The 27,162-nt window shown below is 66.1% G+C and overlaps 4 protein-coding genes across 4 annotated transcripts; 3 read left to right on the top strand and 1 right to left on the bottom strand.

The window, feature by feature from the left end:
• Nucleotides 1–2: 2 nt before the first annotated feature.
• On the bottom strand, nt 3–2,264 carry CHLRE_06g259250v5 (uncharacterized protein). The gene is made up of 4 exons (XM_043062763.1): nt 2,092–2,264; nt 1,413–1,819; nt 831–912; nt 3–590 (listed from the first exon to the last, which is right to left on the bottom strand). Exons 2-4 carry the CDS (start codon nt 1,808–1,810, stop codon nt 204–206), a joined length of 867 nt encoding a protein of 288 aa, XP_042923469.1. The 5' UTR covers nt 1,811–1,819; nt 2,092–2,264; the 3' UTR covers nt 3–203.
• A 100-nt stretch (nt 2,265–2,364) lies between these two features.
• On the top strand, nt 2,365–10,321 carry CHLRE_06g259200v5 (uncharacterized protein). The gene is made up of 16 exons (XM_043062762.1): nt 2,365–2,581; nt 2,737–2,837; nt 3,838–3,988; nt 4,363–4,439; nt 4,682–4,808; nt 5,152–5,324; nt 5,624–5,716; nt 6,040–6,184; nt 6,655–6,746; nt 7,049–7,156; nt 7,421–7,627; nt 7,911–7,966; nt 8,495–8,573; nt 8,753–8,863; nt 9,287–9,352; nt 9,611–10,321. The coding sequence occupies exons 1-16, from the start codon at nt 2,485–2,487 to the stop codon at nt 9,725–9,727; spliced, it is 1,800 nt and encodes a 599-aa protein (XP_042923468.1). The 5' UTR covers nt 2,365–2,484; the 3' UTR covers nt 9,728–10,321.
• Nucleotides 10,322–10,527: 206 nt separating this feature from the next.
• CHLRE_06g259150v5 (uncharacterized protein) lies at nt 10,528–15,958 on the top strand. The gene is made up of 14 exons (XM_043062761.1): nt 10,528–10,750; nt 10,878–11,025; nt 11,319–11,375; nt 11,744–11,789; nt 12,004–12,095; nt 12,500–12,580; nt 13,097–13,162; nt 13,480–13,523; nt 13,802–13,907; nt 14,204–14,324; nt 14,542–14,747; nt 14,877–14,985; nt 15,142–15,233; nt 15,418–15,958. Exons 1-14 carry the CDS (start codon nt 10,656–10,658, stop codon nt 15,490–15,492), a joined length of 1,338 nt encoding a protein of 445 aa, XP_042923467.1. The 5' UTR covers nt 10,528–10,655; the 3' UTR covers nt 15,493–15,958.
• A 46-nt stretch (nt 15,959–16,004) lies between these two features.
• On the top strand, nt 16,005–27,065 carry CHLRE_06g259100v5 (uncharacterized protein). Its single transcript, XM_043062760.1, has 20 exons — nt 16,005–16,207; nt 16,421–16,825; nt 17,271–17,384; nt 17,605–17,651; nt 17,944–18,076; nt 18,936–19,001; nt 19,279–19,344; nt 19,590–19,808; nt 20,117–20,299; nt 20,580–20,858; nt 21,083–21,460; nt 21,695–22,039; nt 22,336–22,491; nt 22,630–22,884; nt 23,039–23,233; nt 23,869–24,036; nt 24,345–24,737; nt 25,013–25,111; nt 25,391–25,465; nt 25,661–27,065. The coding sequence occupies exons 1-20, from the start codon at nt 16,010–16,012 to the stop codon at nt 25,799–25,801; spliced, it is 3,915 nt and encodes a 1,304-aa protein (XP_042923466.1). The 5' UTR covers nt 16,005–16,009; the 3' UTR covers nt 25,802–27,065.
• The last annotated feature ends 97 nt before the right edge of the window (nt 27,066–27,162 follow it).

Below are 27,162 nucleotides of genomic sequence, written 5' to 3'. Positions count from 1 at the left end.
CCCCCGCTGCACCATCTGAGAACACTGTCCCGCAACTCACACATGCTAGCAAAGTAACTTGTGGTCACACTCCCGGCCCTAGCCCACATGACCGTGTCTTCTCCCTGGCTCCGTAACATGTGTGGGTCACCCGCCAGCCACACCACCACACCCACCCACCCACCCACTCACCCACCGGCCCAGCTACCCACCCACCCACCCACTCACCGGCCGGTCGGCGCACGGCCCAGCCAGCCGCCCACATGCTTCATTCGGAACCGCGACAGCACGAACGCCACGTCGCCGCCACCGCCACCGCCCGCTGCCGCACCACCACCACAGGCACCTGCACCTGCACCGCCGCCGGCTCCGTCACGGCGCTCCAGCTTCTCGCCCTCCTCCACCACCTCACGGTCGTGTGCGGCGGTAGGGGCGGTGGGCGTGGGGTCGGCCGCAGCACCCCCGCAGCCGCCGCCTGCTACAGCCGCGCCGCCACCGCCCGGCAATGCTACAGCCGGCTCGCTGTCCACTGCTACAGCCACCGTCAGCGGCTGTAGCTCCAGCAGCTGGTAGGCGGCGCGCTCGCGGGACAGGTACTCAAACAGGGCGTCCTGGTGGGCGGGGGAGGGTGGTGGTGGTGGTAAGGGGGGGAGGGGTAGACAGGGAGGGGGCATGGCGTGTGCTGCGGCGTCACGCCGGGCGCCTCACGTGCGTCCAGACTCCTGCACAGGCCCACACACCTCCGCATTCCCCCTGGGTCTGGGGCTTGGATGCGTTGGGTCTGGAACAAACTACCCCCCTTATACCATCACATCTCACACGCCCGCCCCCCCCCCCTTACACCCACCCACCTCGTTGTTGGGCTGCCCCGGCGCCAGCACGTCCGCCCACACGCCGCCCACGTGCACCGCCGCGCCCGGGGCCAGCATCATACTGCATGCATGTGCGTGTGTGTGTGTATGTGTGTGTGTGTGTGTGTGTGTGTGTGAAAAAGCACAAGGAAAACATTGCGCACAGACAGTGTGTGTGTGTGTTGTGTGTGCGGTGGCGGCAGGTGTGAGCGGGCACACACGGAGGCAGGGGTGCAAAGGACAGGCGAGGGGGACAGGGGATGGAGCAAGCGGAGGACGGAAGGGACGTGCGCGTCCCTGTGGCCGTGTGGGTTGAAGTTCTGGCGTCGCTTTAGCACAGGTCCCAAGACAAGTAGGGCGACGGTCGACGCTGGAGCGCGGGAAAGAGGTTCAAGCGCGGGACCCTGCTGACCGCCGGCGGGGGCCTGCGGGTCGGCCGCACTCCCCCCCCCGCCCTTTACTACTTCGAACCCGCGCGGGATCACCCGAGCGGCAATTACCGCCGGTGCACAACGGTGAAATGTCGTGCAACCGATTCCAGCCGCCACAACGAGCCAACCCACGGCGGCAGCGCGAGCTCACCTGGCGACCCGCGCGGCGGTCTCGATGTCACCGCTGCCCACGTCCCCCTCCCGCGGCTGCTCCTCGCCGCCCCGCTCCTCCTCCTCGCCACTGCTGCCGCCGCCGCCGCCTGGCCAGCCCACCACATTGCTCACGAAGCGCCGCGCCACCAGCTCAAGCCGCTGAGCCAGCGTCGTCGCGGCCGCGCCCGAGGAGGAGGCCGGCCTGCCGCCCGCCGCGCCTGCTGAGCCGTGCTCGTGATGGTGGTGATGGTGGTGTTGGTGGTGAGGGCTGCTGGCGAGTGGGTCGACTGGGTCGGCTGGTGGCGCGGTGTCCCCGGGCGCCGCGGCGAGCGCCGGCGACTTGCGCGGGCTGAGCGGGTTCTTGCCGTGCTGCGAATTGGTGTGTGTTGAGAGCATGACTCCTGCCTGGGATTCCGGAATAGCGTCTTAGGCTTGTGTCACAACTGCACTTGCGCTGCCGGTCATAAGTACTCGGTGATGAATCACGACACCCGTGTGCCGCGCCCCCCCCCCCGCCCCCCTCGACCCCCTCCTAGCCGCCCTACGTTGGCGGGCTCGCCCCATACCGCGCCGTGCACGCTCAACTGCATGCGTGTCGCGGCATGAGCCGCACTCCCGCCAGTAGCTGCTGCCGCACCCCTGGCCGCCTTCCCCTATGCTCCCTCAAGCAGCCCTACCTCCTCCCAAGGCAACCATGTGCCGGCATTATCATATGTCTCTCGCGGGTTTTTTTGCCGTCAATGATGAGGAGATCGTACTAGTGATCAGGAGGGCGAGAAGAGCTCATGCTGGAGAGGGCGCCAGAAAGTTGTTGCCACCTCAGCCGGGAACTGATGTGTTTCGTGCTGCCACATGGGTGTGTGCTCGGCCAATTCCTTCAGGCTACTATCATCCTTGCTTCTAATTATTACGCGGTCTACCCTGAACTCTGTTCGGGCAACCCCTATTTTGATGTGTTCTTGAGCTTCCAAGCTAGAATGTCCAGCCTTTAAGTTTGAAAATGTTATCATCGCGCGAATACGAATATAATACTTAGGAGGTTCCCTCGGTACTGGACCCGAACACGCAAAATGAGCGATAAGAAGGCCACAGCTTCCAGCGGCAAGCGCATTCTCAACATCAACGTTGGCGTGCTTGGTCATGTGGACTCGGGAAAAACCAGCCTCGGTGCGTCGCATCGACACGACCTGCCGTGCCGAAATGTCTACCCACCATGTGTGTCACACATGACAGTGGGCAAGCATTCTTCATCGACGCCTGCTCCAGCCCCTGTTTGCCCAACGCTCGCTCTTCCTTGTCCGTCCTTTGCTGCGCTGCTGCAGTCGCGGCGCTGTCCACCCGGCTGTCCACGGCCGCGCTGGACAAGCACCCGCAGAGCAAGGAGCGCGGCATCACCCTGGACCTGGGCTTCAGCGCGTTCACGGTGAGCTGAGTGGGCGAAGGGGGGGGCCGTAGATACCAGTCCAAACTAAACTAGCGGAGCACAGGCAGGCGGGCGTTCCTCTTACAGTTTCCCCATAACGATAGGAGATGACAAGCAGCCCAGAAGAACCATAAGCATAGGAGGGAGGGCTTAAGGAGGGGATGCCGTCTGAGGGCGCGGCGTTGTCTGGCCTGGAGGCTGGAGCCCGCAGACCTTCGGAGCAGGCTGCGTCAGAGGCAGTGGAGGGCCAGGCGGAGGCAGAGCGGCGGCGGTTGGGGCTCATTGGGGGATAGCCCTCTCACACTTTCCACCAGAGACACGAGGCCCGTCGGGCGAGGGGTGGGGTGCTTGGAGGCGGCGGGGGGAGGGCGGCGTTGTAGATACCAGCCCAAACTAACCAAACCCAATGCGATAGGGCGAGGAGGAGAGCGTGCGGGGGGAGTGCAGCGCGCAGTCACCACACAGACTTGGCAGGCGGGCCGGCGCCGCCTGCGCCCTCGCGTGTGGGTGCCGCAGCGGCAGGCAGGGGGCACCACACAGAGGGAAGCGGTGGGGCCCGGGGCCGGTGGCCCTGCACCGCCAATGCGGAGAGGCTGGAGACAGGCAGGCGGGTGTTACAGGCGGGGTGGAGTGGGGCGTGGGGTGGGGCCTCGCCTGGTCTGTTCAAGACGTGCAAGCTGTGGATGGGGCCGCCGGAACGCAGCGCCGCTCCGGTCCAGGTCCCCTGCAGCCACTCCCGCCAAGAGAAGAGGGGATGGCGGGGCGGCCGTGTGGGTAGTCGGGTGCCAGCGCCGCCAACTAGCCACACCTTGACCCCCCGGTTTCTTTGGGATTGGAATGATCTACCCCCTACCCCCTGCGGGACTACGCCTGCTGCCTACCTCGCTACACTTCTCTGTACTAACTTTACACCCCCCAAAGTTAATCATGAATGTACCGCTTTTCCAAATATCCTTGCAACCCCCTACCCACCCCTTGCCTCCCTCCCTCCACGCCTCAGGTCCCGCTGCCCCCCCACCTGGCCTCGCTGCCCTACGACGAGCTGCAGTTCACGCTGGTGGACTGCCCCGGACACGCCAGCCTCATCCGCACCATCATCGGCGGCGTCCAGATCATCGACATGATGATACTGGTCATAGACGTCACCAAGGGTGAGGGGAGGGGGTGGGGGGGTGGGGGAGAGGGACAGGCGGCGTGGCAGGGAGGAGGGCGAGGGAGGGGCGGAAAGGTGGCGGTGCAGGCAGCGTGGCGCGGCGCAAGGGGGGGGGGGCGGAGGAGCCGCCGACGCATGTGTTGAGTAGCACAAGCCGGAGCATGTATGTGTGTGTGTGTGTATGTATGTGTGTGTGTGTGGGTGGATGGGTAGGTGGGTGGGTGCAATGTGCATGTGTGCCCAGCGATCCTCAGGACCAATCCGCACGGTATCCTCCGCCGCCCACCCGTGTGCAACGCTGCGCCACACCCACACCTGTCCCCGGCCCTGCCTGCCTGTCTGCCTGCCCTGCCTGTCGCCTGGCGCCCTCAGGCCTCCAGACCCAGACTGCCGAGTGCCTGGTGGTGGGCGAGGTGGCCACCAGCCGCATGGTGGTGGCGCTCAACAAGGTGGGGGTGTGTGTGTGTGTGTGTGTGTGTGTGTGTGTGTGTGTGTGTGCGTGCGTGTGCGGGGGGGGGGGGAAAGGAAGGTGGTGGGGTGTTATGTGCCCGAGCCCGGGGGGGTGTTTTCGCCACTCACAACACTTCGTCAACGCCTAGCCGGTTGTGCCTGGGACTTGCACCCTTAGCCCACAGCCCACAGCCCCTTCCCGCCCTCTCCTCCCTCCCCGCCCTCCCGTACCTCTGCCCAGGTGGACCAGCTGCAGCCTGAGGAGGAGCGGCCCAAGCTGGTGCGGCGGGCCATGAAGCGGCTGGGCACCACCTTTGCCATGACCAAGTTCACAGGCGTCACCATGATACCCGTGTCCGCAAAGCCGGGTGAGCGCCGGGGGGCGGGCCGGGGGGAGGTGAAAGAGGCGTGAAGAGCCGAAGGCGGTGCGGGAGGGGTTACACTCATGACTAGTTAAGGAAGTGGTAGACGAGAGGGGTGCGGGAAGGGGCCAGGGCACCAAGTCGGGTAGGGGCCAGGCGCGGGCCAGCGGGGGCCCACAGAGGACCAGCGGCGGGCTGAGCCGCCCCAGTCAACCCTCAGCCTGCTTCACGGTTTGGTGGACCCTCCCCCTCCCCCTCCACGTGTGTGTGTATGTGTATGTATGTGTGTGTGCGTGTGTGTTAAAGAGCACAAGGAAAACATTACGTGTGTGTGTGTGTGCCCCCCCAGGCGGGCAGGCCGACGCGCCGCCGCTGGGTGTGGACGACCTGCGGGCGGCGCTGGTGGCGCTGGTGCCGCCCGCGCCCCGCCCGCCGCCCGCGCCCGGCTGCTTCCTATTCGCCATCGACCACTGCTTCCCCATCAAGGGCCAGGGCAGCGTGCTCACAGGGACCGTGCTGCAGGTGGGGGGCGCCGCCCGCAGAAGCTGCCGCCTGCGGGGGGGATGCAATCATGATCGGAAAAGCGGTACAGGATGCACTGGGAGTTGTAAGTATCAGCCCAAACCAAGTCAAACAAGGCCAAACGAGCGGAGCAAAGGCAGAGGTGGCAGGGGGTAGGCAGCTGTGGTAGGGCAGCTGTGTTTTGGGTGGTGCTCCGGTGCGGCTGCGGCAGCCGGCGCCTCGGAAACGTCGCTTGGACGGCAGCCCGGCATTCGCGCACCGCGCATCTGACGTCGCCCCCTCCGGCACCTCTCCCTCAGGGCACTGTGGGCGTGAACGACGTGATTGAGCTGCCAGCGCTGAAGCAGACGCGGCCGGTCAAGAGCATGCAGATGTTCAAACAGCCCGTGCAGGTGAGGCAGGGGGGACAGGGGGGGAGAGGAGGAAGAAGAGAGGGAAGAGAGGGAAGAGAGGGAAGAGGGGGAAGAGGGGGAAGATGACGAAAGATATGGAAGGCAAGGAAGAGAAGGAAGAATGAAAGGGGAGTGCGGGAGAAGGTAGAGGGGAGAAGAGAAGGAAGAGAGGAACGCGGGGGAAGAGAAGGAAGAGAAGGAAGAGAAGGAAGATGGAGTATGCCATGCCCGTGCCACATGTCCGCACGCACATACCGCCTTGCCCTCACGCTCTCTGGCACCCACCACATGCCCTGCCCTCCCCCCCCATTCCTGGCCTGCAGCGCGCCAACGCCGGCGACCGCGTGGGCGTGTGTGTGACGCAGCTGGACGCCGGCCTCATAGAGAGGGGGCTGGCCTGCAGCCCCGGCACAGTGCCCACCTTCAGGGGCGCGGTGGCGGCAGTGGAGAAGATACGGTTCTACGCGGGTGGGAGCGCGGGGTGGCGGGGGGCAGGGTGGCGGGGGCAGAGGATGTGTGGGAAGGAGATGTGCAGGGGAGGAGGGGTGCAGGGGAGGAGGGGAGGAATTGAGGAGGGAGGTGCGCGCAGCTGCATTGCCCCTTGATAGGGGTGGTGCAGTGCATGCCAGTAGGTCATTAGTGCGCCGCATGCTGGTATTGGTAGCATGCTGGTGCACAACAGCATGAAGGCAGAGAGGCTGCGTGCACGTGTGCACGTGTGCGTGTGTGAACGTGTGTGCACGGCAGCGCCCCAAGCCGCCCAGCCGCCCCGCCCGACGCCACACAGCACTGCACACCACCCCATTCCACACGGCGCACTGCACCAACGAACGCGAACCCCACAAATCCTCTCCCCACCCACGCACACATACACACACACACACACACACACACACACACACACACACACACACACACACACACACACACCTCCCCAGGCCGTGTCCCCAGCCGCGCCAAGTTCCACGTGAGTGTAGGTCACTCCACAGTCATGGCGGAAATGACCTTCTTCGGACTGCCCGACGGAGAGGTGGGAGCAGGTGGCGGTGGCGGGGGGTGGGGCAGGGGGGGCGCGACCCGGGTGGTGGTGTGGGGCCGGAGCTCAGGGGATGCACGGCTGTGTGGCGGGTGTGTGTGTGCGGGGGAGTGTTGTTAGTATGGCCTTGATACCATACTGCCCTGCTGGTGCTGGAGCCGTTGCTGGCCCCTCCCCCCACCTATCTCAGCCTCCCTCTTCCCCTCTCCCCTCTCCCCCGCTCCTCCCTCCCTCCCTCTTCCCCTCTCCCCTCTCCTCCCCCTCCCTCCCTCCCTCTCCCTCCCCCCCCCCCAAAGGGCGTCCCCCGCGACACGGCGCTGGCCGCCATGATCGCCAACCTGAACGCCATGGCGCTGTCCACCACCCCCATGGCCTTTGACGCAGCACGAGACTACCTCTACCAGGTGGGGGGGAGGGGTGGGGGCGCCAGGGGGTTGACGCGGGATTACATTCCATTAATTGAGGGAGGAGGGAGGAGGGCACATGGGGCCAACAGATAGGTCCCAAACAGGACTGGGGATTGCCGCCCGTGGCTGTGTCCGAAGCGGCCGACCCAGCTCTACCAATGGCCTGACGCTACTTTACAATTTGGCAACACACTTTACGTCGCATAGGCGATTACGCTTGCGTTTCGTTTCACCAATGCGCATGTGTGAATGGCGCTGCAGGAGGAGCTGTACGGGCTGGAGGGCCGCCCCATCGCGGACCCATCCGTAGCGGCGGCGGCGGCGGCGGCGGAGGGCGGGGAGGGCGAGGGAGGCAAGGAGGGCGGGGCGGAGGCGGCGGAGGCGCACGACGGCGATGACGGGTTGGACCGCCACTTCGGGCCGCAATGGGTGCTGCTCAAGTTTGATCAGCCCATCACCGCACCCAAGGTGTGTGCGTGCGTGTTAGCGGAAGGGTAAGAGGAGAGACAGTTGCGACGCCGCGGCTGCAACAGGCACAAGCAACAAGTGTGCAGTGATCCGTAATCCGGTCCCAGCTCCGCGGATCTACTTCTTTTCCTTCACTTAACAACCCGAAACTCCGCAACCATCACTGCTCACCATAAACTCCCCCCACCCCACCCCACCATTTCCACCTCCTCCTGCTCCCCCTGCTCCTTCGCCCCTCCTCCTGCTCCCCCTCCCCCTCCTCCCCCTCCTCCTCCCCCTTCAGGACGCGCTGGTGATCGGCGCCAAGTTCGACGCCGACATACACGGCGAGGCCTGCCGGTGGGTGCGTGTGTGTGTGGGGGGGGGGAGTTGTAGACACCAGCCCAAACTAAACCAAACCAAGCTAAAACGCGCGGAGCACAGGGAGGGAGGGCAAGGCCTGCCGGTGTGTGCGGGGGAAAGGCAGGAGGCTGAGCACGAGGCGGGGCTGGCTGCGGGTTGCATGTTGCAGCTGGGTGTGCAGGGGGGGGGGGCAGACCGTGGGGGACAGACACGCGGGGGGCCCTCCATGTGGCCCCTCCTCCCACCGCCGCCTGGCACCAACACGTACTTGTCATGCCGGGAGCCCCTCTGCCTCCAATTCCATCATCTATTGAGTCGTGCTCGGAATGCCTACTCCGCCTCCACCTTCAATCAACACTGCCGCCTTTCCTGGACGGCTACCCCCCACACCCTGCAACTGCTGCCCACGCCCTACAATTTCATCCTAGACACTCGCCACCCCACCCCACGCCACCCCACCCCACACCACACCACGCCACCCCGCCCCACCCCGCCCCACCCGCCCGCCCCACCCCCACCCCCCAGCCTGGCCTTCTACGGGCGGCTGGTGCGGCTGGTGGACCCGGGCCGGCCGCAGGAGCTGGCGGCGCTGCAGGTGTACAAGGTGGGAGAGAGGGGGTGGAGGGAGTGAGGGGGTGGGTGGGTGGCTGAGCTGGGTGAGGCAGTGGGGTAGCAAGGCGGGGCTAGCAAGGGCGCTAGCGGCCAGGTAACAGCCTCTCCAGTAATTGACCTGCCCCGCCGCCTCCGCTGCCTCCGCCGCCGCTGCGCCCCTCCACCCCGCAGCCCAAGCTGCGCTCGGGTGTGATTGAGCGCGTGCAGCCGGACGGCGTCACTGCCATTGTGCGCAGCCTCATTAAGAAGGAGAGCAGCATCGACGTGTTCGTGGGGCTCAAGGTGTGTGGGGTGTGTAGGCGTGTATGGGTGTGTAGGTGTGGTGGGTGGGGCGATGGGGTGGCGTTGCGTCCACCATCCCATGAGATTGCAAAAACAAGAGAGAACGGGGCCTGGGACGGAGGCGCAACGAGCCAGGAGGAGCCCGTGGGCCCAACCCGGGGTTGGGAGAACTGGGCGTTGAAGAGACGCGAAGCGACACGGGGCGGGGTCGCTAGCTGGCTTGGGTAGGTGGGTGTGCGGGTGTGTGACGTGCTGGTGTGGGTGTGGGTGTGGGTGTGGGTGTGGGTGTGGGTGTGGGTGGTGTTGGTGGTGTGTGTGGTGTACGGCGCGATGGCGGCACGCCCCGCCCCTCACAGCCCTGGCGGCCCGGCCGCACCCATCCACCCCTTGCCCTGCCCTACCCGCCCCCTTCGCCCCGGCCAGGTGAAGACGGGCCGCGGCGAGCAGGGAGTGATTGAGGGCTCCTTTGGCAAGTCCGGGAAGCTGAAGGTCAGTAGCTATAGACCAGGGCCCACCGGGGCTCATCAGGAGTGCCACTGGCCACGTCGCCACGCCGCCACCCCCCTCCCCCCTCGTTTTGCGCATGTAGTGCCCGGCCAGCCGCTCTGTTGCGCATGCCGTGGGTTGGCTTGTTGTATTAGGTTCTCATGCGGTGGTGCAAACAATCCCCACCACCCCTACTGCACCTGGCTACGCCTTCACTTCTTAGATCATCATGAATGTAACACCCCCGCCACACAACCCCAGGTGAACTTCCCCGGCGGCCTTGCGCCCGAGGGCCGCTCCGCCGCCGACAACGCGATCACGCTGCGCTGCAAGCGATACGTGTTCGACCCCAACGCCAAGAAGGTGCTGCGGCAGTAGCAGCGGCAGTGGGCAGTGGCAGTAGCAGTGGTGGCGGAAAGAAGCATGGTGGGAGTGAGGGTGGGGGGACTGACGGCAGGAGGACACAGCGGGCGGCACAGAGGCAAAGCCGCATGGCGGGTAAGCCGTACAGGGAGAACGGAGTGGTGAAATGGGGGTGGACGGGGTGGGCCGGAGCGGGTGAGGAACTGCAGGTTGACAAGCAGGAGCTGTGGGCACCGGTGTGTATGCATGCGCACACGGGGCCGGCAGGCGCACCGTTACAGCGCCGAGGTGGATGGGTTGGGGTTGGCGTTGGAGGAGCGGCAATGCAGCGGGCTAGTGCGCCGACCGCGTGCATGCGTGTTCGAGAGCGGCAGCCAGAGAGTGCGTGTGTACCACAGAGCGCGTTGAGAGAGGAGAGAGCGGTGCATGTGTGTGTCGTACCGTGTCTATGGTGCATTTGCATGTGTGGCTGAGGGGCGGAACAAATGTCGGCCGTGGTGGTGTGCAAGGGGGGGAGGCCCTTCTGGCCTGGCGGGGCAGCACGGCACCAGGCACATGCAGGAGGAGGTCCCCTTCTGGCGCGTGCAACGGTTGTAACAGGCTATGATGAGGGGGCGCCAGGTTCACCTGCTGACCTGCCCCACACCTGGGCTGCATAACATCGGCTGAGATTTGTCAACGTAGTCCTACGCGGCCAGTTGGGCAGGGGTCGGGCGTCAGGCTGGCGTGTCATCCCCGCCATCCGCGACACGATGTGCAGCAAATCGACGTTCCACTGCCCACGCACTGTTGCTAGTTGTACTGTGTTTTGTGCCCCAGCCAAACAACGAGTCTGGGCACGTTAGCCCCAAACTAGTGATAAATTTGATCATCAGTTCACGAAACCCACCCGCTAGTCCGATCTGATATCGCGCTACATATCATATTGGGTCACGCACATAACATGGCTTTCGCGGCGGGTCTTATGGTCGGCGCGGGGCGTCGCATTTTCGCGACCACGCTGTCAACGCTGCAGGCGCAAGCTTCGTCGGCAAGCCGGTGGGTTGCAAGGCTGAGGTGGCTTGAGATTGGTTGCGTCGCGCCTTGCAATCAGCGCGGCGCGGTTGTGATGCTTCCATCAGCGTGGCCATCTCGGGACTGAGCGGCGGACCGGGTCCCTGAACAGGCCATTGGCGTCGGAGAACAACGTCTTTAACGTTGTGCGGCGAGCATTCTGCTACGATATCAACTCGCGCACGAAACCCCACCTGAACGTGGGCACCATCGGGCACGTCGACCACGGAAAGACGACCCTGACCGCTGCCATCACCAAGGCAAGGCGCAGGGTGGCATTGCATAGCCGGGCGTTGTGGTGTGGTGGTGTGGCTTTTGGCCTGGGTGGGAACGGGGACAGGGTGGGAAGGACGCCACGGAAGGGCGCTTGCATGACGCCGGCGGCGCATGCGGCTCAGTGGCTTTCCAGCGCCAGAGTGCCGGTGTGCGCCGGACCCGGCCGGACCCTGCCCGGACCCTGAGAAGAACTTAGCAGTCTCACACCCCGGCTCTCCTCAGCTCACTTTCAGCCCACGGCCATTCAAACCTCCATTACACTGCAACGGCTGTGTAGGTGCTGGCAGAGACGGGCGGCTCCACAAAGGTTGTGGCGTACGACCAGATCGACAAGGTGGGTCCGTGGGTGGGAGGGCGGTGAAGGGGGGTGGGGGACAGGAAGTACAGGGAAGGGAAGAGACCGGCGGATTGCACGGGTGTGGGCGAATGGTGAGGGCGCGGGCACAGGCCGGACGTAGTAGCCGCATGGAAGGAGCGGTGGGTGCGGTGGAGGGCGGGGCGAGGGGCCTCGGCGTCTGCTGGAGCCCGTGGTTCGTGGTTGTGATGGTACGTGGAGATGGAGGTGAATGTGGGGGCGCTCTGTGGAGTGCGAGGGGGGACACAATCGCGTGGACCGGGCTCAAGTGGGCTCGGCCCTAGGGTGCCTGACACCTCCCACACCCGCACACTGACCGCCACGCGGTGTGCGCCGGCGGTCCACAGGCGCCCGAGGAGAAGGCGCGCGGCATCACCATCAACGCCACGCATGGTGCGTGTGGGCGCGGCGAGGGGCGGCAGGCTAGGATCTTTTGCGTCCTTGATAGCGGCCTAGCGGGTGGAACCGCCGATGCCAGTGTTGGTCCTGCAGCTGGTCCGGGGCGTCGCGCACCTCCTGCCTCTCCACTGCACCGCCTTGAGCACATACACACACACACACTCCCCACCCCACTCCTGCCTCCCCGCCTCCCCTCCTCTGCCTGCAGTGGAGTACCAGACGGAGAAGCGGCACTACGCGCACGTGGACTGCCCCGGACACGCCGACTACGTAAAGAACATGATCACCGGCGCGGCGCAGGCGGGTGCAGGGAGGGCGCAGCAGGGGGCGGGGGCAGCGGGGGGCGGGGCCAGCGGGGGGCGGGGCCAGCGGGGGGCGGGGCCAGCGGGGGGCGGGGCCAGCGGGGGGCGGGGCCAGCGGGGGGCGGGGGCAGGGTTTGGGGGCTTGACTGGGGCTGGAAGTCATTGGAGGGACGAGCGGGGTCGTGCGTTGCGGCCGGGGTGGCTGCACGGTGCCACACTGCAAGAGCGTGGCACCAGGGTGCGGCGTCGCACCAACTGCCTGGCATACACACACATAACACAAGGCGTGGCCGCGCACGATATCCGTTCCGTCACCCATACGCAGATACACATCTGCCCATACGGGTCCTCGCCCACTCGCTCTCATCTCCTCCCGCCTCCCTCTGTCCTCCCTCCTGCCAGATGGATGGCGCCATCCTGGTGGTGAGCGCCGCCGACGGCCCCATGCCGCAGACCCGCGAGCACATCCTGCTGGCCAAGCAGGTGAGGCAGGCGGCGGGAGGCAGGCGGCGGCGGGGGGGAGCGGGGGAGAGGCACGGGGGAGAGGGTAGCTGATTCCAGTCACAGAGACACAATGACCCAGAGGAGCGAGGGGGGGGGCAGGCGGGTGGGACGAGGGGATCAGCAGGCGGGAGACAGGGGGAGGCAGATGGGAGGCAGGTAGTCTGGAGGGCAGTACGCGGGCAGGCACGAGGCGGTTGGCAGGCAGACCAGGACAGGATGGATGGATGATGAAAAATGCTGCGTTGCGCGTGTTGGTACAGCTCGGGGCCCGGAGGAAGCCCGTGTCAGAATGGAACAGTGAAAGGAAGAGGGAGAGGATGGGCGCTAGACGGCTGCGGTCTGCTGCACATGCGTACCAGCCGCGGAGGCGGCACGTGCGTGCCCCCGCCGCGGACACGCCGTGTCGCCGCTGTTGATGCACGTGCGCGTTGTCCATGCGTCCCCTCTTCCTACCCACCCGCCAACCAACGCGCCTGCACACACGCGCACACGCAGGTGGGCGTGCCCCGCATTGTGGTGTTCCTCAACAAGTGCGACGTGGTGGAGGACAAGGAGCTGCAGGTGGGGGTGGGGGTGCGCGCGTGTGACTCTGTGTGTATGTGATGATGATGGGCTGGGTGGGGTGGGCTGAATGGGGTGCGGCCATTGGGCTGCTTTGCGCTGCGAGCCTGGCAAAGTACGGGTAGCGGTTGGGCGGGGCTGCGGGCATGTCGGCATGAACGGATCAGGGCGGGGCGGGGCCACACCAGGAAAGTTGTGCGAGTCGGCAGGGTCCTGGTGTGTCCTACGGCCACGGGCGCGGCCGCCCGTCCTCCCCTCGCCTTCGCCCAACCCAGTATGCACGGCGTCTCCCCTCCCTTCCTCCCTCCCCCCCGCAGGAGCTGGTGGAGATGGAGGTGCGCGAGCTGCTCAGCTTCTACAAGTGAGTACGGGTAGGGACCGCTGGCGGCCCACCCTCGCGTGTGTGCGTTTGTGTAGGGGCGGGTTAGAGAGCGAGACGTATTGGCGAGCGGCTATGGTGGCGGGTTGGTGGGTACGGATTGCAGCACGCTAAGCGCGCACGCTGGCTGACTGGCTGCTCAGTCGCTCTCATTCCCCTGTTGCGCGGTCCTGTAGTCACACGTCTGCATGGGGCCTCTGCCCTCCTGTGCACACGCCTACCTCTCTCCCTTTCCCGTGGGCTCTTACCACTCGGCTCAGGTTCCCCGGCGACGAGATCCCCGTGGTGCGCGGCTCGGCTCTGGCCGCCATCAAGGGCGAGAAGGACGACACCGTGGGCAAGGCCTCCATCCTCAAGCTCATGCAGGTGAGGCCGAAGAAGCGTGCCGCGGCACGGGAACCGTGGGGAAAGAGAACCCGATACTTTGACACCACAGCGTGCCGGGCTGCTAACACCTGCATGGGCCTTTCGCACCTCGTCTTCCACCCCTCCCTGCCTCTGGGGTGGCCTTTCTGATGATGATGTGACTTCGTCGTGTGCGCTCGGGCACATACCGGTAACCCTCCCTTTCATATGATGGTCTACCGTCTACGACTTCCTTAACTGGTCATGCATGTAACCCCCCACCCACCCACCCATCATGTCCCCGCCTGTGGCCACAGGCCGTGGATGACTACGTGCTGGTCCCGGAGCGCGCCACCGACAAGCCCTTCCAGATGCCCATCGAGGACGTCTTCTCCATCGCCGGCCGCGGCACCGTGGTCACCGGCCGCATCGAGCAGGGTGAGGCTGTGTGTCCCAGCCCCCAGGCGCAGGGAGGCGTGTGGTGGCCGCAACGTGACTGACCTAAACGAATAGGTACCGTACTGTGTGCCCCGCTACGAAGCTGCCTGTATCCGCCAAGTCGCCACCAGCAACCGCCATCCCAAGTTCCCAACCATGCATGCTGCCTTGCCACCGCCGTCCCCCGCACGGAATCCCCTCCTCCCCGACCCGTCAGGCATCATCAAGGCGGGCGAGGACATTGAGATTGTGGGTCTGAAGGACACCATCAAGAGCACCGTGACGGGCGTGGAGATGTTCAAGAAGAGCCTGGGCCAGGGCCAGGCGGGCGACAACGTGGGGCTGCTGGTGCGCGGCATCAAGCGCGAGGACGTGTCGCGCGGCCAGGTCATGGCCAAGCCCGGCAGCATCAAGACATACAAGGTGGGAGCAGGGGGGGGGGCGAGGGTAGATGCGGCTCCTTGTTCCCACCTTTGTCACTGTACGCCCAACTGTGTGTCGGGCTGAACGTTATTGACCCTGGCTCCCTCCCTCCTGCTCCCCCTCGTACAGCAATTCGAGGCTGAGGTGTACGCGCTGACCAAGGAGGAGGGCGGCCGCCACACGCCCTTCACCACCAAGTACAAGCCGCAGTTCTTCATCCGCACCGCCGACGTGGCCGGTGCGTGTGCGTGGTGTGTGCCGCTCTGCAGCTGCTGTCCGCCACACACTCGCACACAGCCTGCAATCGCCCCCCTTGTGCTCCCGCCCCGACTGCGTGTGCCCCAGCCCCAATGTCTTACCCACGCCGCCACCTCCGCTGCTCGCCCCCCCCCAGGGCAAATCACGCTGCCGGAGGGCACCACCATGGTCATGCCCGGCGACAACTTCCGCGCAACCATCGACCTGTCCGCACCCGTGGCGCTGGAGGTGAGCGGCCCACCACCGGCCTGCGTGGGCCCGCAAAGTCGCAACTGTGTGAAGGGGCACTAGCTGCGCCAGAAGCGCTTTCGCACTGGCAGCAGCTCCGTGTGGGGCACCCACTGCCCATCGTCAGCAGTCCCCACATGAACCGTGTGCGCCCTGTGTGTCGCCGGTCCCCTTCCTTCCTCAGGTCGGCCTCCGGTTCGCCATCCGCGACTCCAGCAAGACCGTGGGCGCGGGCGTGGTGACAAAGTGTGTTGCGTGAAGCGTGTGAGCGTGTTGACGGGGGAGACGGAGGTCGACTGGCGCCGGCTAATGGCCGGTGTGTGGCAACATGTGGGGCAGGCGCTGCTGAAGAGCCTGGAAGAGGAGGGGGCGCGGGCCCTGAGCTCGCGTGTGCGGCAAGAGCTGAACTGGTGTGGCACAAGTGCACGACCATGCAGCAAAATTCTGGTGCCTGTTGCGCGTTTTGACCAGTGCGAGGAAAAGCGGGCTACAGCCCGATTCTGGACTCGGCTTGCACGCGTTGCGGTCGGGCTTTGCTAGGCCACGTAAGGTCATTGTGCTCATGGTGCTTTTGTTGTTTGTATGTACCATTTGGGCGGGGCGAATGTGGAGTTCTGGGGGTTTCTGACCTGGCTTCAATTGCGCAAAAGTTCCATCTTGGCTTCATACTACGTGTCTTTCTGGCTTTAGAATCTTCATTCACTATTGCCCTGTAGTACATTTCCCCAATGGAGACACTGAACTCTAGAGCCACGCCCAGCGTGGGCAAGGGCGCGATGTTGCGCTCTGCAAAGCCCCTCATCTCCAAGCAAAGATGCGTGCCAAAGAGCTCTAGGGCTATCAAATTACGTTGTTTGGCAACGCTTGACAATAACGAGTCGCGCTCACCCACTCCGTCAAGGCGGCTGGGCTTGCTGGGTGGCACTGCTGCGATACTCGCATCATTCACTTCACCAGCATCTGCAGCTGCCGAGGTGGGTGACGGCAGGGAAAGGGTGTTCCTTTTTATCCCATCCATGTTCGGTCCAACGTGGCGGGGCTGCTCTCCCGCGAGGGCGGCCAGCTGGGCCATTCTTACTGTCGTGTCACAAGTGCTTGCGTGAAGCGTGCTTCGAGGTTACGGGAAGCTCGGCTTTGCCTTCCCCCATCCCCACGCAACCCCCCGGCAAACAAACTGTTGACGGCAGACCGCCGAAGAGAAATCCAAGGAGGCCCGCGCCGCTGCTCGTCGTGAGCGGCGGGCAAAGAAGCGGCAGGGCCTGGAGACGAGCGCGTCGGGTTCGTCTTCGGCGGAGACATCACCGTCGCCTGCAGAGCCCACAGCTGCGCCATCGCCGAAGTCGGCTTCGGCCGCCTCCAGCAGCCCCGCAGCTTCCTCCAGCTCGTCCTCCTCCTCGACCACCTCCCGGCCGCGGCCGAAGAAGAACACCGTGTCGGGCAGCACCACCACCGGCCGGACCAGCAGCAGCAGCAGCAGCAACACCAGCAGCGGCAATGGCAGCGGCGGCGGCGGGGGCTTCAACTTCGGGGCTGTGGGCGCCACAGTGCTGGGCGGCATTGGAGCCTTCCTGGGGCTGCAGCAGTTCGGCAAGGTGGGGCATGAGAGGGGGGTGGGGGAGGGGGAAAGCTGGTGGGGGCAGTACGGTCCGGCTGAGAGGGATACGCGGCGTGTGTGTGGTGCGTCGCCGCCGCTGAGATGGTCCGGCGGATGGAGCGGCTCACAGGCACACGGGGGGCAAGAGCGGCTTGCAGTATGGTATGGGTGAAGGTGTTGTTGGTGGGAGGAGGAGCTGCGGGGCAGGGCGGTGGTGGTCCCAGCCGGCACAGGACTGCTCGCAAGACAGGCGGCAACCGGAAACCATGGGCCGGTGGAAACACATGTAAGCCAGCCGCATCCGTCCCTGGTCGGCCGGGTTTTACTGGGATGGTTGGGGATGCAAAGGTCGCCCCACTTGTAGACTCCGCCGGACGGACGTCACGCCGCACCCCTCTCTTGATCCACTGCTGCTGTTCCTGCTGCTCCTGCCCCTGCCGCAGACGTCGGACTCCTCCAAGGCTGCGGCTCTGGCCCAGGCTGTGGAGCGGCTGGGTGAGAAGCTGGAGGACAAGGAGAAGGAGAAGGAGGAGGTCAAGGCGGTGCTGCAGAGCCAGGTGGGGGGAGAGCAGGGGGGGGCAGGGGGAGCAGGCGGCGGCAGTGGGCCTCTGGGTTGCCTGGGTTGTGTGTGTTTCCAGGCGTTGAGTCTTGCGCGATGTGCCGCAGCTGCGCCCGTGAGGCGCCGTTCACGTCGCACTGTGTGCGGTCGTCTCAACGCCTGCCCCTGCCGACACGTACTGTGTGCCTGCTGCTGCCGCGGCCGCGACCCCGCCGCAGGTGGAGGAGCTGAAGGAGGAGAAGGAGGCGGTGATGCAGGCGGCCAAGTGAGGCGGGGTTGGGGTGTGTTAGCGTGCAGTCAGGTGTACAGAGACCGGAGTCCGGGGCGGGGATCCAGGGAGATGGGATGAATGGGGGTGTATATGGGGCCACCCCAGCTGTCAGGCAGGCAGTTAGTTTGTTGCAAGTTGGAGAGGCGGGCGCATAGCCTGGACCGTGCTTAGTTGGCAACGCTCCGCCTCCATTCCCCACCTCCCGCCTTCCACTCCCGCCTTCCACTCCCGCCTTCCACTCCCGCCTTCCACTCCCGCCGCCGCCCCAACCTGCCTCGGTCCCCAGGTCGCGCGAGGACGAGCTTCAGGCGGTGGCGGTGGAGAGCCAGGCGGTGGCGCAGCAGCTGGAGAGCGAGGTGGCGGCGGCGCGGGCGGCCATCCAGGACAAGGAGCGCAAGATGCTGGAGCTGGAGAAGCAGGTGCGGGCGGACGGGAGGAAGGGAGGGAGGGAGGGAGGCGGGGTGCAGCAGAACTAGGCTCCACAAGCAAGAAAGGGGAAGTGGGGGTTGTATGCCCGAGCCCCACGTGCAGGTCCCATTGGCAACGACTCGTCGGGGGCGGGAGGAGGGGGCTGAGGCGCTGCGGGGTGGAATGGTGGCGGGCTCTGGCAGAAGGGCTGTGGACGCCAGCCCCTTGAGAGGCCCGGGAGCTGATGGGACGGACAAGAGGAGGCGCCGGAGCAGGAGGATGACGCGTGCTTGTTCGCGTGGTCGTGCCGTTTTTTACGTTTTTACTTTGGCTCTCACTACTACTCGCATTGCACGTTTGCTTGTATGTCTGTGCCGCCTGTTTGCTGTTTGAGTCCGCCACGCCTTACTGCCGCTCGCCCATTTCCTGTGTGTGCTTCCCCCTGCGCGCGCGGCTCTGGCGTGGCTTGCATTGCTGAGCGATTAGGTGAGTTCGCGGGGTCCCGGTTTCGCGCCGCAGCAGCTAAGCTAGCCACCTAGACGCATGCACTCAGCTTCTTTACCAACGAGCCTTACTTATCACCACTACTACTCCAGACTACTTGCTTTCAATAGGAACTTAGTATTTTAGCGTTAGCCGCCACGGAAACACGGGGGAACCAGCAGCCTGCCGCTGGCGAAACAACGGTATGGAATGCGTCGCGTGTGCCCGCTGTACCTCTGGACGTCGGCACTTCACTTCATATTTGATACACACCATCCCATGGATGGCTACTCCCGGCCCGGCTGACTGGGTGCCCCGATGAGTCCGACACCCCAACCCCCATGATGACACACATGTCCATACACATACACACACATACACACACAGATCGCCAAGATGAAGCAGCAGATCTCAATCGGCAAGGACCAGCTGCTGGCCACAAAGGACATGAAGGTGCGCGGGCCGGGGTGGGGGGGGGGGGGGGAGGGGCAGGGCGGGGGGCAGGGGAAGCGGGGAGGGACACAGAAGGACAGGGAGGGGCTTGAAGGGGAGGAGGGACGCACCAGGGACGGGGAGGGGCATGGAGAGGAGGACAAGGGCGCGGGCTGCGGGGGTGATGATGCGGCGGCGACGGGGGGTCCTGCCAATGCTGGTGTGCTGGTGTGTGGGTTGGCGTGCTGGTGGTGTCCTGACTTGTGTGTGTCCTCTGGCGTGTCCTGGTGTTCCGCAGGAGGCCACTGCGCTCATGACGGACCTGGCGCCCAAGGAGGTCATGCTGCGGGAGCTGGAGGCGCAGGTGCGTGGGTGTTGGGGTGGGGGTAAGGGTAGGGACATGGAGGAGGGCCTTGTGAGGCGGCCGGAGCGTGCCGTGCGGGAAGAAGTGTGTGCTTGGGGCTGTGGTGCCGCAGGGGCGTTCTGACCATGAAAACATGGGACGCCGAAACGCAGCCGGCCGCACGCGCTACGCTACGCAGTGCTCGGTTTGCAGCCCTTGTCCACCCGCCCCCTCCCCACCACTGCCTGGCCTCACCTCCTCCCCAGGTGGCGCTGCTGACTGTGGAGGCCAAGGAGGCGCGCATGCTGCTGGGCGAGCGCGAGGCCAAGGTGGCGGCGCTGGAGGGGCAGGTGGCGTCCATGCAGTCCATTGTGCAGTACAGCAAGCAGGAGCTCAGCCTGCGCGCGCGGGACGCCGCGGAGCTGACGCAGGTGAAGCAGGAGCTGATGACCAAGGAGCAGAAGGTCCGAGAGATGAAGCAGCTGGTGAGTGGGGGCGGGCAACAATGGGGGGACGGGGCGGGCAGGCGGGAGTTCGGGGGTGCGGCTGGGTGGCCATGGCCCACTGGGCCACCGTACGAGAACGCATGAGGAGACCCGGGCAACTTGCGCAGCCATCCTGCGTCCGTGCAAGTACTCTAGTCGGCCGCCCCTTTGCCTTCATTTCTCTCTCTGCACCTGTTCCCCAACGCACCTACCTGCTCCCCATCCCTGGTGCTCTACTCCTTGACTCTGTTCTGTGACACTCGCCCCCGGGATCTTCTCTCTTTCTCTTCCTCTTCCGCCCCCCGCAGCTTGCGGAGCTGCAGATGCAGCAGCAGTCCAGCCGGCTGGAGATGGAGTCCATGCGCGAGGAGCTGGACAGCGCCCGGTCCATTGCCGGCGAGCTGGAGAAGCGCAACGCCTCGCTCATGCGCATGACGCAGCAGAGCCTGGGCCGCGAGGGCGACCTCAAGCAGGCGGTCAACAGCACCAAGGTGCGGCAGAGAGACGGGAAGCGGTGGCGTGGAGGCGGGTTGGGGGCGGGGTCGAAGATGGTAGCTACTTGTACTGGCGCTGCTGGGGAATGGCACGGTGGATTGGAATGAGGGGCACGGGGAATCGAGGCAACGACACGGAAGTACTAGATAGATGGAACTGTGGGCAACGCATTCCACATGATGCGTGTGGCAAAAATTAGGATGCCCGCACCCGCACCTGCCCACACCCTCCCTATGCAACCCCTCCCTCCCCAACCTGCCGCCCCCCCCCCCACAGGCCCAGGTGGCCAAGCTGGAGTCGGCGGTCAACACCGCCAGCCAGCAGCTGCAGCAGCGGGCGCAGCAGCTGGCGTCCGTCAAGGCCTCGCTGGACGAGCAGACGGCGGAGGTGGCGGCGCGGCAGGAGGCGCTGGAGGCGCGCGAGGCGGCGCTGGCGGCGGCCCGGCAGCAGGCGGAGGAGCTGGAGGCCAAGAACACGGTGCTGGTGCGCAGCCGCAGTGTGGAGCTGGGCAAGATGCAGGACCTCAAGCAGGCGCTCAACGCCACCCGGGCGCAGGTGCGGATGGCGCGGGGGCGAGCGGGCGGGCGGAGGGGCAGGGGTGGAGGGGCCCGTGGAAGTGTCTGAAGAGAGGAAGGCAGGAGGGTCGAAAAGGTTTTGGCAACTAGCGGGTTCGAGGGGAGGGAGGCGACGGCGATGAGGTGACAGCGCAGCAGGGAACTGTCCCAGCCCACCGTGTCCACTCCTGCCGCTCACTGCTCCTCACTTCCCATCCTCCGCAGGTGACCACGCTGGAGAAGCAGGTGAAGGAGGCCAACGTGGCGCTGGCCGTCAAGTCCGCCAAGCTGCGCGAGCTGGAGGTGCAGGTTCCGGCGCTGCAGAAGGAGCTGGCCACCGGCAAGCAGGCTCTGGAGGCCTCGCGCGCCGAGCTGCTGGCTGCCCGCAGCGCCGCCTCCGACCTGGAGGCCAAGAACACGGCGCTCATCCGGCAGGCCACCGCCAGCCTGAGCCGCGAGGGCGACCTCAAGCAGGCGCTCAACATCAGCCGCGCCGAGTCCGCCAAGCTGGACGACGAGCTGAAGAAGGCCAAGGCCGGCCTGGCCGCCGCCAGCACCTCGGCCTCGGAGGCCAACCAGCGCCTCACCGTGGCGGAGGCCAAGGTGGGAGAGGCGGTGGCAGGGAGGGAGGGAGGGAGGCAGTGAGAGGGAGGGGAGAGGCAGTGGGTGGAGGGAGGGTAGCCACCCATGAAACACGGTGTGGACGGCGGTACCGTGCTGTTTTCGGCTGCTCCAGCTCTGCAGCGCTGGCGCAACCTATACCTGCTGCCGCCCCGTATCCCGCCTTCCGCAACCAACCCCGCATCCACACCCACGCACATCCTCACTCGCACACAGGTGCGCGAGACGGAGACGCAGAAGGCGGCGCTGGTGCGCGACGCGCAGATGGCCCTGTCGCGCGCCAGCGACCTGAAGCAGGCGCTCAACGTGTTCAAGGAGAAGAGCGCCAAGCTGGACGGCGAGCTCAAGAGCGCGCGCACGCAGCTGGCCGCCGCCACCAGCCAGGCCCAGGCCGCCAACCGGCAGTGGCAGGACGCGGAGAACGCGCTGCGTGAGGCGGAGCAGCAGCGCGAGAAGCTGGTGAAGACGGCGCAGGTAGCGATCACCAAGTCCACGGACCTCAAGCAGGCGCTCAACGCCACCAAGCAGCAGGCCACCAAGCTGGAGACGGAGGTCAAGCAGGTGAGGGGCGAGGGCCGGGGTTGAGGGGCCCCTGGGGCTTGTGCTGGGGCGCCGCAGGGCTGCGGCAGAGGGGGAGCAGCTCGCAGGTGCAACAGGTGTGAAAGCGGCAGCTGGCCGTGCCACCTGGCTAGCAACCACCACCACAAATGACACCACTGTATCCCAGAACCACCTGGCATCAGGGCATCTGCAGCAACCCTGACCCCAACCCATCGCCTGAACACTCGTGCTTGGAACCCCGTCCCGCCGCTGACGCTCTCGGGCTGCTGTGCGCCTCTTCCCCCGTGCGCCTGCAGGTGCGCGGCCAGCTGGAGGCGGTGGGCGGCCGCGCGGCGGAGGCGGAGAAGAAGCTGACCAGCACCAGCTCGCAGCTGGAGGCGGCGCGGGCGGAGCGCGAGAAGCTGGTCAAGGAGGCGTCTTCCGCAATCACCAAGGCCACTGACCTGCGCCAGGTGGGCGGGAGGGGCTGGGCGGGAGGGAGGATAGGGGGAGGAAGCAGCGGGGCGGGGCGGTCTTCCCACGTGCCGCCACCAAAAGACAGATTGACTGACTCGTGCTGGCGCCCACACACACACATGTGCGGCACACAGGAGCTGAATGCCACCCGTCAGAGCGCCAAGCAGCTGAACACGGAGCTGTCCCGCGCGCGCGAGCAGCAGCAGCAGGCGGCGCAGGCGGCGGCCGCCAGCAGCCAGCAGCTGGCCTCCACGCGCTCCGAGCTGAGCAGCACCGCGGAGGCGCTGGCGGCGGAGCAGGCGCGCGTGGAGAAGCTGAGCGAGCAGCGGGCGCTGGCGCTGCGGGAGAGCAACCAGATGAAGACGGCGCTGGAGTCCACCAAGCGCCAGGTGGGGAGGGGGCGGGGAGGAGGGGGGCTGTCGGGAAGGGGGGTTAGGGTATTGCCGTCGGGCTGCCCGGGCCCATCAAACAGGAGCCAGGGGTGCGCTCTGCTTCACACATTCCTTGTGCGGCCGCACCGACACCTTACCCGCACCGACACAGGCGACGCGGCTGGAGGCGGAGGTGAAGGCCACCCGCTCCCAGCTCAAGGCGGCGGAGCAGGAGGCGCGCGAGGCGGAGGAGCAGCTGAGCGCGGCGCGGCAGACGCTGGCGGTCACGGAGGGCGCGCTGGCCACCACAAGCGGCCAGCTGAGCGAGGCGGAGAAGCAGAAGGCGGTGCTCATGCGCGACATGCAGGTGCGGGGGGGGGGTTTGTAAATACCAGCCCAAACTAAACCAAAACCAACGAAAACGGGGGTGCAGGCAGAGGCGTTAGTTGCAAGCGATAATACTTATGGGATGTGGGCCGAGGCGTCGTGGAGTAGCAGGGCGAGCGGCTCCGGGGGGGGCGAGCAGGAGGCGTGGGCGGGGAGGGGGCGTGGGCGGGCAGGAGGCGTGGGCGGGGGGGGGGGGCATATGCCCGAGACACGTGACTGGTTGGGACGGGGTGGGGCGCCAGCCGTGCTTGGAGGGACGCCGGCCGGCTGTGGACGTTAGGGTAGCTCATGTCGTGTGGGGCGGGCAGGACGTGCGTGGGCTTTGTGGCCGTGTTGGGGCGTGCGGGCGGGCGTGTGGCGCCCACAGCAGTAGGGGGCGGCTGCAGCACCATAGGAGGCGCTCTGGGGCAGGTGGCACTGCGGTGCCGGGGCCCTGTCGCGTCAGCGCGCCCTCGCGCGCTCCCCTCCTTGCCCTGTCGGTCTCCTCTTAACACGCCTCTCCACCGCCCCTGATACCACTCCGACTAGCTGGGCTCCCGCAGTGCCTGGTGTTTCAATCCACTGGCCTCACTGCTCGACCCCTGGTGCCACATACCCCCCGCCCTCCCCGCACAGGCCAGCCTGGGCCGGCTGGGCGACCTGAAGCAGCAGCTCAACAGCACGCGGCAGCAGGCGGGCCAGTTCGAGGAGGCCGCCAAGAAGTTCCAGGGCGAGGCCGAGGCCGCCACGGGCCGCCTGGCGCAGCTTCAGGACCAGGCCGCAGCAGCAGTCAGCCGCTCGCAGGTAAAGGGGGGGGGGGCGGGGCCGGGGTGCGGAGGTGGGGTAGGGGTGAGCGCGTGTGAGGAGCGGTTGGCTGCGTGTCGGCATGGGTGCCAGTTGAGGGTTGGGCCGCGACGCAGGGGGCGTGTCTGCGTTGCGGTTTTTGGGCTTGGAGCAGAGCGCAACACCGGGCCCAAGGCGCCGGCGTACGGGACCGGACAGCCATCGGCCCCGCCCCGCCCACATGCTGCTGCCTTTGGAATCTCGCTCTCCCTCCCCCTCCTATTATTCCCCTCTTCCCTAACCCTCCCCCCCCCCTGGCCACCCACCAGGCGGCCGAGACCAAGCTGGCTGACCTGAGCCAGGCGCTGGCGGAGGCGGAGGCCGTCAAGGCCTCGCTGCTGCGCGACAGCCAGTTGGCGCTGGGCGCCCGCGGCGACCTCAAGCAGTCCCTCAACATGGTGCAGGCCAAGGTGTCGCGGCTGGAGGCGCAGATGGCGGCGGCCAAGGGCGAGGCCAGCGCCACCTCGCTGGCGGCGCGGGAGGCCTCGCGGCGGGCGCAGTCGGCGGAGGCGGCGCTCAAGGAGAGCGAGAGCCGGCGCGCGGCGGCGGAGGCGGCCGCGCGGGCGGCGGAGCTGCAGCGCGCGAGCGCGATGGCGGTGGCGCAGGGCGCGATTGGGCGCGAGGGCGACCTGAAGCAGGCGCTCAACAAGGCCAAGCAGTCGGTGGGTGGTGCGGCAGGGTAGGGCGGGGGCGGGGCGCAGGGGCGGAAAGGGAGCTCTGGGGGTGGGGAGGAAGGGTGTTGCGGACATGTCTGGTGTGGGGTGCCTCGGTGACGACCAGACAAGCGCCACCTCCATCCAGGAGGGGAGGGGCTGGGCCGGGGCTGGAGGGTGACGCTGGACGCCATGTCCTGGACACTCGCACGCTGTCGGCACCGCCCGTGCACACGCCCACGACCCTCCCCTCCACCCTCTCCGTCTCGCCTCTCACCCCGCAGGGCTCCAAGCTGGAGGATCAGGTGGCCAAGGCGCGTGACGCCATGAAGGCGGCGGAGGAGCGGCGCGCGGCGGCGGAGAAGGCCATGGTCAACATGCAGGTGCGCGGCGGCGGAGTGGCGGCAGGGTCGTGGCTATGTGTGAAGCGCAGGGGGCGCGCGTTGGTTGGTTGCAACGCAGGGCTGAACGTTGCCAGCTGCGATTGTGAGAGCCGCGGCTGTCCCAGGGGAGCTCTGGCCTCCGGCCAGGCCCTGCGCTCACCTTACCGGTAACTCCTGCGAGTGCCTCCTGTGCTGCTGGGCACCCAGCCGTCCTGCTGCCCTGCTCCCTGACGCACCCCCCCCCCCCCGCCCCGCCCCGCTCCTCCCGCTCCCCCTCAGGGCCAGCTGAGCAACACGGAGGCCAAGTTCACGGAGGCGGCGGCGCGCGTGGCGGAGGCGGAGTCGCTACTGCAGGTGCGAGAGCGGAAGAGAGGCGGGGGGGGGGGAGGGGAGAGACACGTGAGGTCAGCTGGTGGGGATTCCAGGCATGGGGAGTGGGGCGACTTCCCTTGGGGCCTTACAGAGGCTGCTTTGTTCCCTGGCTCGCTGGCGTCTCTCGAATTGTGAGTTTGCGCTGACGGGCGGCCTCGCTGGGCTGCTCGCTCGCAGGCAGCCGAGGACGCGGAGCGGGCGACGTCGCCCGGCCGGGCCGGTCGCAACGGCACCGGCAGCGGCAACGGCACTGGGAGCGGCGCCAGCTACGGCGTCAGCGGCAGCAGCGTCCGCAACAGCGTTCTCAAGACGCCCTAGAGGGGCGGCGGTGGCAGCACAGCAGCACACGGCGGCGGCGGCGGCGGGGACGGACAGCAAAGAATCGGGGAACGGGATAGGACTTGTCTTTGAAGCCGGGTGGGTTGGGTTGGGTTGTGGGACAGGTAGGAAAACAGTAGTCGCCAGGTCAGCAGACGGGAGCAGCGCTGCTGGTGTGTTGAGTTCGGGGGAGGGGTCCTGCTGCTCGGAGGTTGCTTAGCCATCAATTTTACCACGAATGGCAACATCGCACCACCTGCTGACGCCGGGCTTGCGCCATTCGTTTTACGGCACCCTTGAAATAGAGCGGGAGCAGGCGTAGAGAGAGAGTGCCGTGCACGTACCATTCACTTATGAAGACGGAACACGTGAGAGAGATGTGTTTGCCGGTGCTCACGGTAAGCTGTTAGTCATTCCCCTGCCACCATGAGTATTTCCATTACATCTTGGCAGCAGTGAGCGATGGAGTATGCGTGTGTGATTCGTTGCCGCTACAGCCTTCGCGGCGTGAGTTTTTTTGTTGCGGAAGGGGAGCGGGCTCGACCACGGGCCTCTAGCTTATCCCCTGTGACGCCCCTGATTGTGTAGCTGTTTGAACAGGCACGAATTCACGCACGCATACCAGCAATCGGCACCGCCCTCTATACCGGGCGTTCGCTGGTGAAGTGTGTTGTTCCCCGGACTTAACTGTGGCTAACTTAACTATTCGGGCGGTAGGGAGCACCCAGGTTGTGCGTCGCATGAAAGCGCCTGCACTGGCGGTCTCTATGGCACAGTGCCTGCTTTATGCCAGGCTGCTGCAGTCCCCTTTGTGTGTGGTGGGGCGTCATGAGAGCTGCCGGCTTGGGTTTGCATTGTGTGGCTCGTGTTGGGGGCAGGCGAGGCTCGATGCGTGGCACAGGCAGGCCCTCGGCGCCCGCAAGGGGCATGCCATCCCCCGCACAAGCTAGTGAGCTAGTAGAGGATGTGGTGGGTATGGAGGTTAGCGTAGCCGTGTCACAGGCTGCCGAAGGGCGGCCTGTGTGCGTTGCAAAGGCGGGTTGTAGTACTCGGCTGCAATGAAGTTGAGGTTGGCGCGACCGGACCCGCATTGGATCACTTTCGCGCGCTTCGGAGGAATCAGAGGTTTGGGCCACGGCCGGGCCATAGACAGTTTGGCACAGCGTTATTGGAGCTTATGTGGGACCGCACGTCTGTGACGAATTGAGGCGGACGGCGTGGCTAGAGTGCTCCTTTGAGACGTAGTCTGTAACAAACACTTGGTTTGTGTGCATGCGGCCCCGGCCTTGACGGCTGTGCAGGCTGCTCGCAGCAACACGTCGGCGCCCACATGGCGGGCCTCGGGCGATCGGGCCTCAGCA

This window comes from Chlamydomonas reinhardtii, chromosome 6 (assembly GCF_000002595.2).
Source record: "Chlamydomonas reinhardtii strain CC-503 cw92 mt+ chromosome 6, whole genome shotgun sequence".
Taxonomy (NCBI): Eukaryota; Viridiplantae; Chlorophyta; class Chlorophyceae; order Chlamydomonadales; family Chlamydomonadaceae; genus Chlamydomonas; species Chlamydomonas reinhardtii.
This window is presented reverse-complemented; position numbering and strand designations above follow the sequence as displayed.

What these genes read in the sequence shown, in the direction of transcription:
- CHLRE_06g259250v5 (XM_043062763.1), bottom strand. Translation starts at nt 1,810, where the DNA reads ATGCTCTCAACACACACCAATTCGCAGCACGGCAAGAACCCGCTCAGC. An exon ending in ACCGCCGCGCGGGTCGCCAG is followed by an intron (nt 913 to 1,412) that starts GTGAGCTCGCGC and finishes ACATGCATGCAG; the next exon opens with TATGATGCTGGCCCCGGGCG. An exon ending in CGGGGCAGCCCAACAACGAG is followed by an intron (nt 591 to 830) that starts GTGGGTGGGTGT and finishes CCCGCCCACCAG; the next exon opens with GACGCCCTGTTTGAGTACCT.
- CHLRE_06g259200v5 (XM_043062762.1), top strand. Translation starts at nt 2,485, where the DNA reads ATGAGCGATAAGAAGGCCACAGCTTCCAGCGGCAAGCGCATTCTCAAC. An exon ending in TGGTGGTGGCGCTCAACAAG is followed by an intron (nt 4,440 to 4,681) that starts GTGGGGGTGTGT and finishes ACCTCTGCCCAG; the next exon opens with GTGGACCAGCTGCAGCCTGA. An exon ending in ACGTGTTCGTGGGGCTCAAG is followed by an intron (nt 8,864 to 9,286) that starts GTGTGTGGGGTG and finishes CGCCCCGGCCAG; the next exon opens with GTGAAGACGGGCCGCGGCGA.
- CHLRE_06g259150v5 (XM_043062761.1), top strand. Translation starts at nt 10,656, where the DNA reads ATGGCTTTCGCGGCGGGTCTTATGGTCGGCGCGGGGCGTCGCATTTTC. An exon ending in CGTACGACCAGATCGACAAG is followed by an intron (nt 11,376 to 11,743) that starts GTGGGTCCGTGG and finishes GGCGGTCCACAG; the next exon opens with GCGCCCGAGGAGAAGGCGCG. An exon ending in TGGAGGACAAGGAGCTGCAG is followed by an intron (nt 13,163 to 13,479) that starts GTGGGGGTGGGG and finishes TCCCCCCCGCAG; the next exon opens with GAGCTGGTGGAGATGGAGGT.
- CHLRE_06g259100v5 (XM_043062760.1), top strand. Translation starts at nt 16,010, where the DNA reads ATGTTGCGCTCTGCAAAGCCCCTCATCTCCAAGCAAAGATGCGTGCCA. An exon ending in AGGCCACTGACCTGCGCCAG is followed by an intron (nt 22,492 to 22,629) that starts GTGGGCGGGAGG and finishes TGCGGCACACAG; the next exon opens with GAGCTGAATGCCACCCGTCA. An exon ending in TGGAGTCCACCAAGCGCCAG is followed by an intron (nt 22,885 to 23,038) that starts GTGGGGAGGGGG and finishes GCACCGACACAG; the next exon opens with GCGACGCGGCTGGAGGCGGA.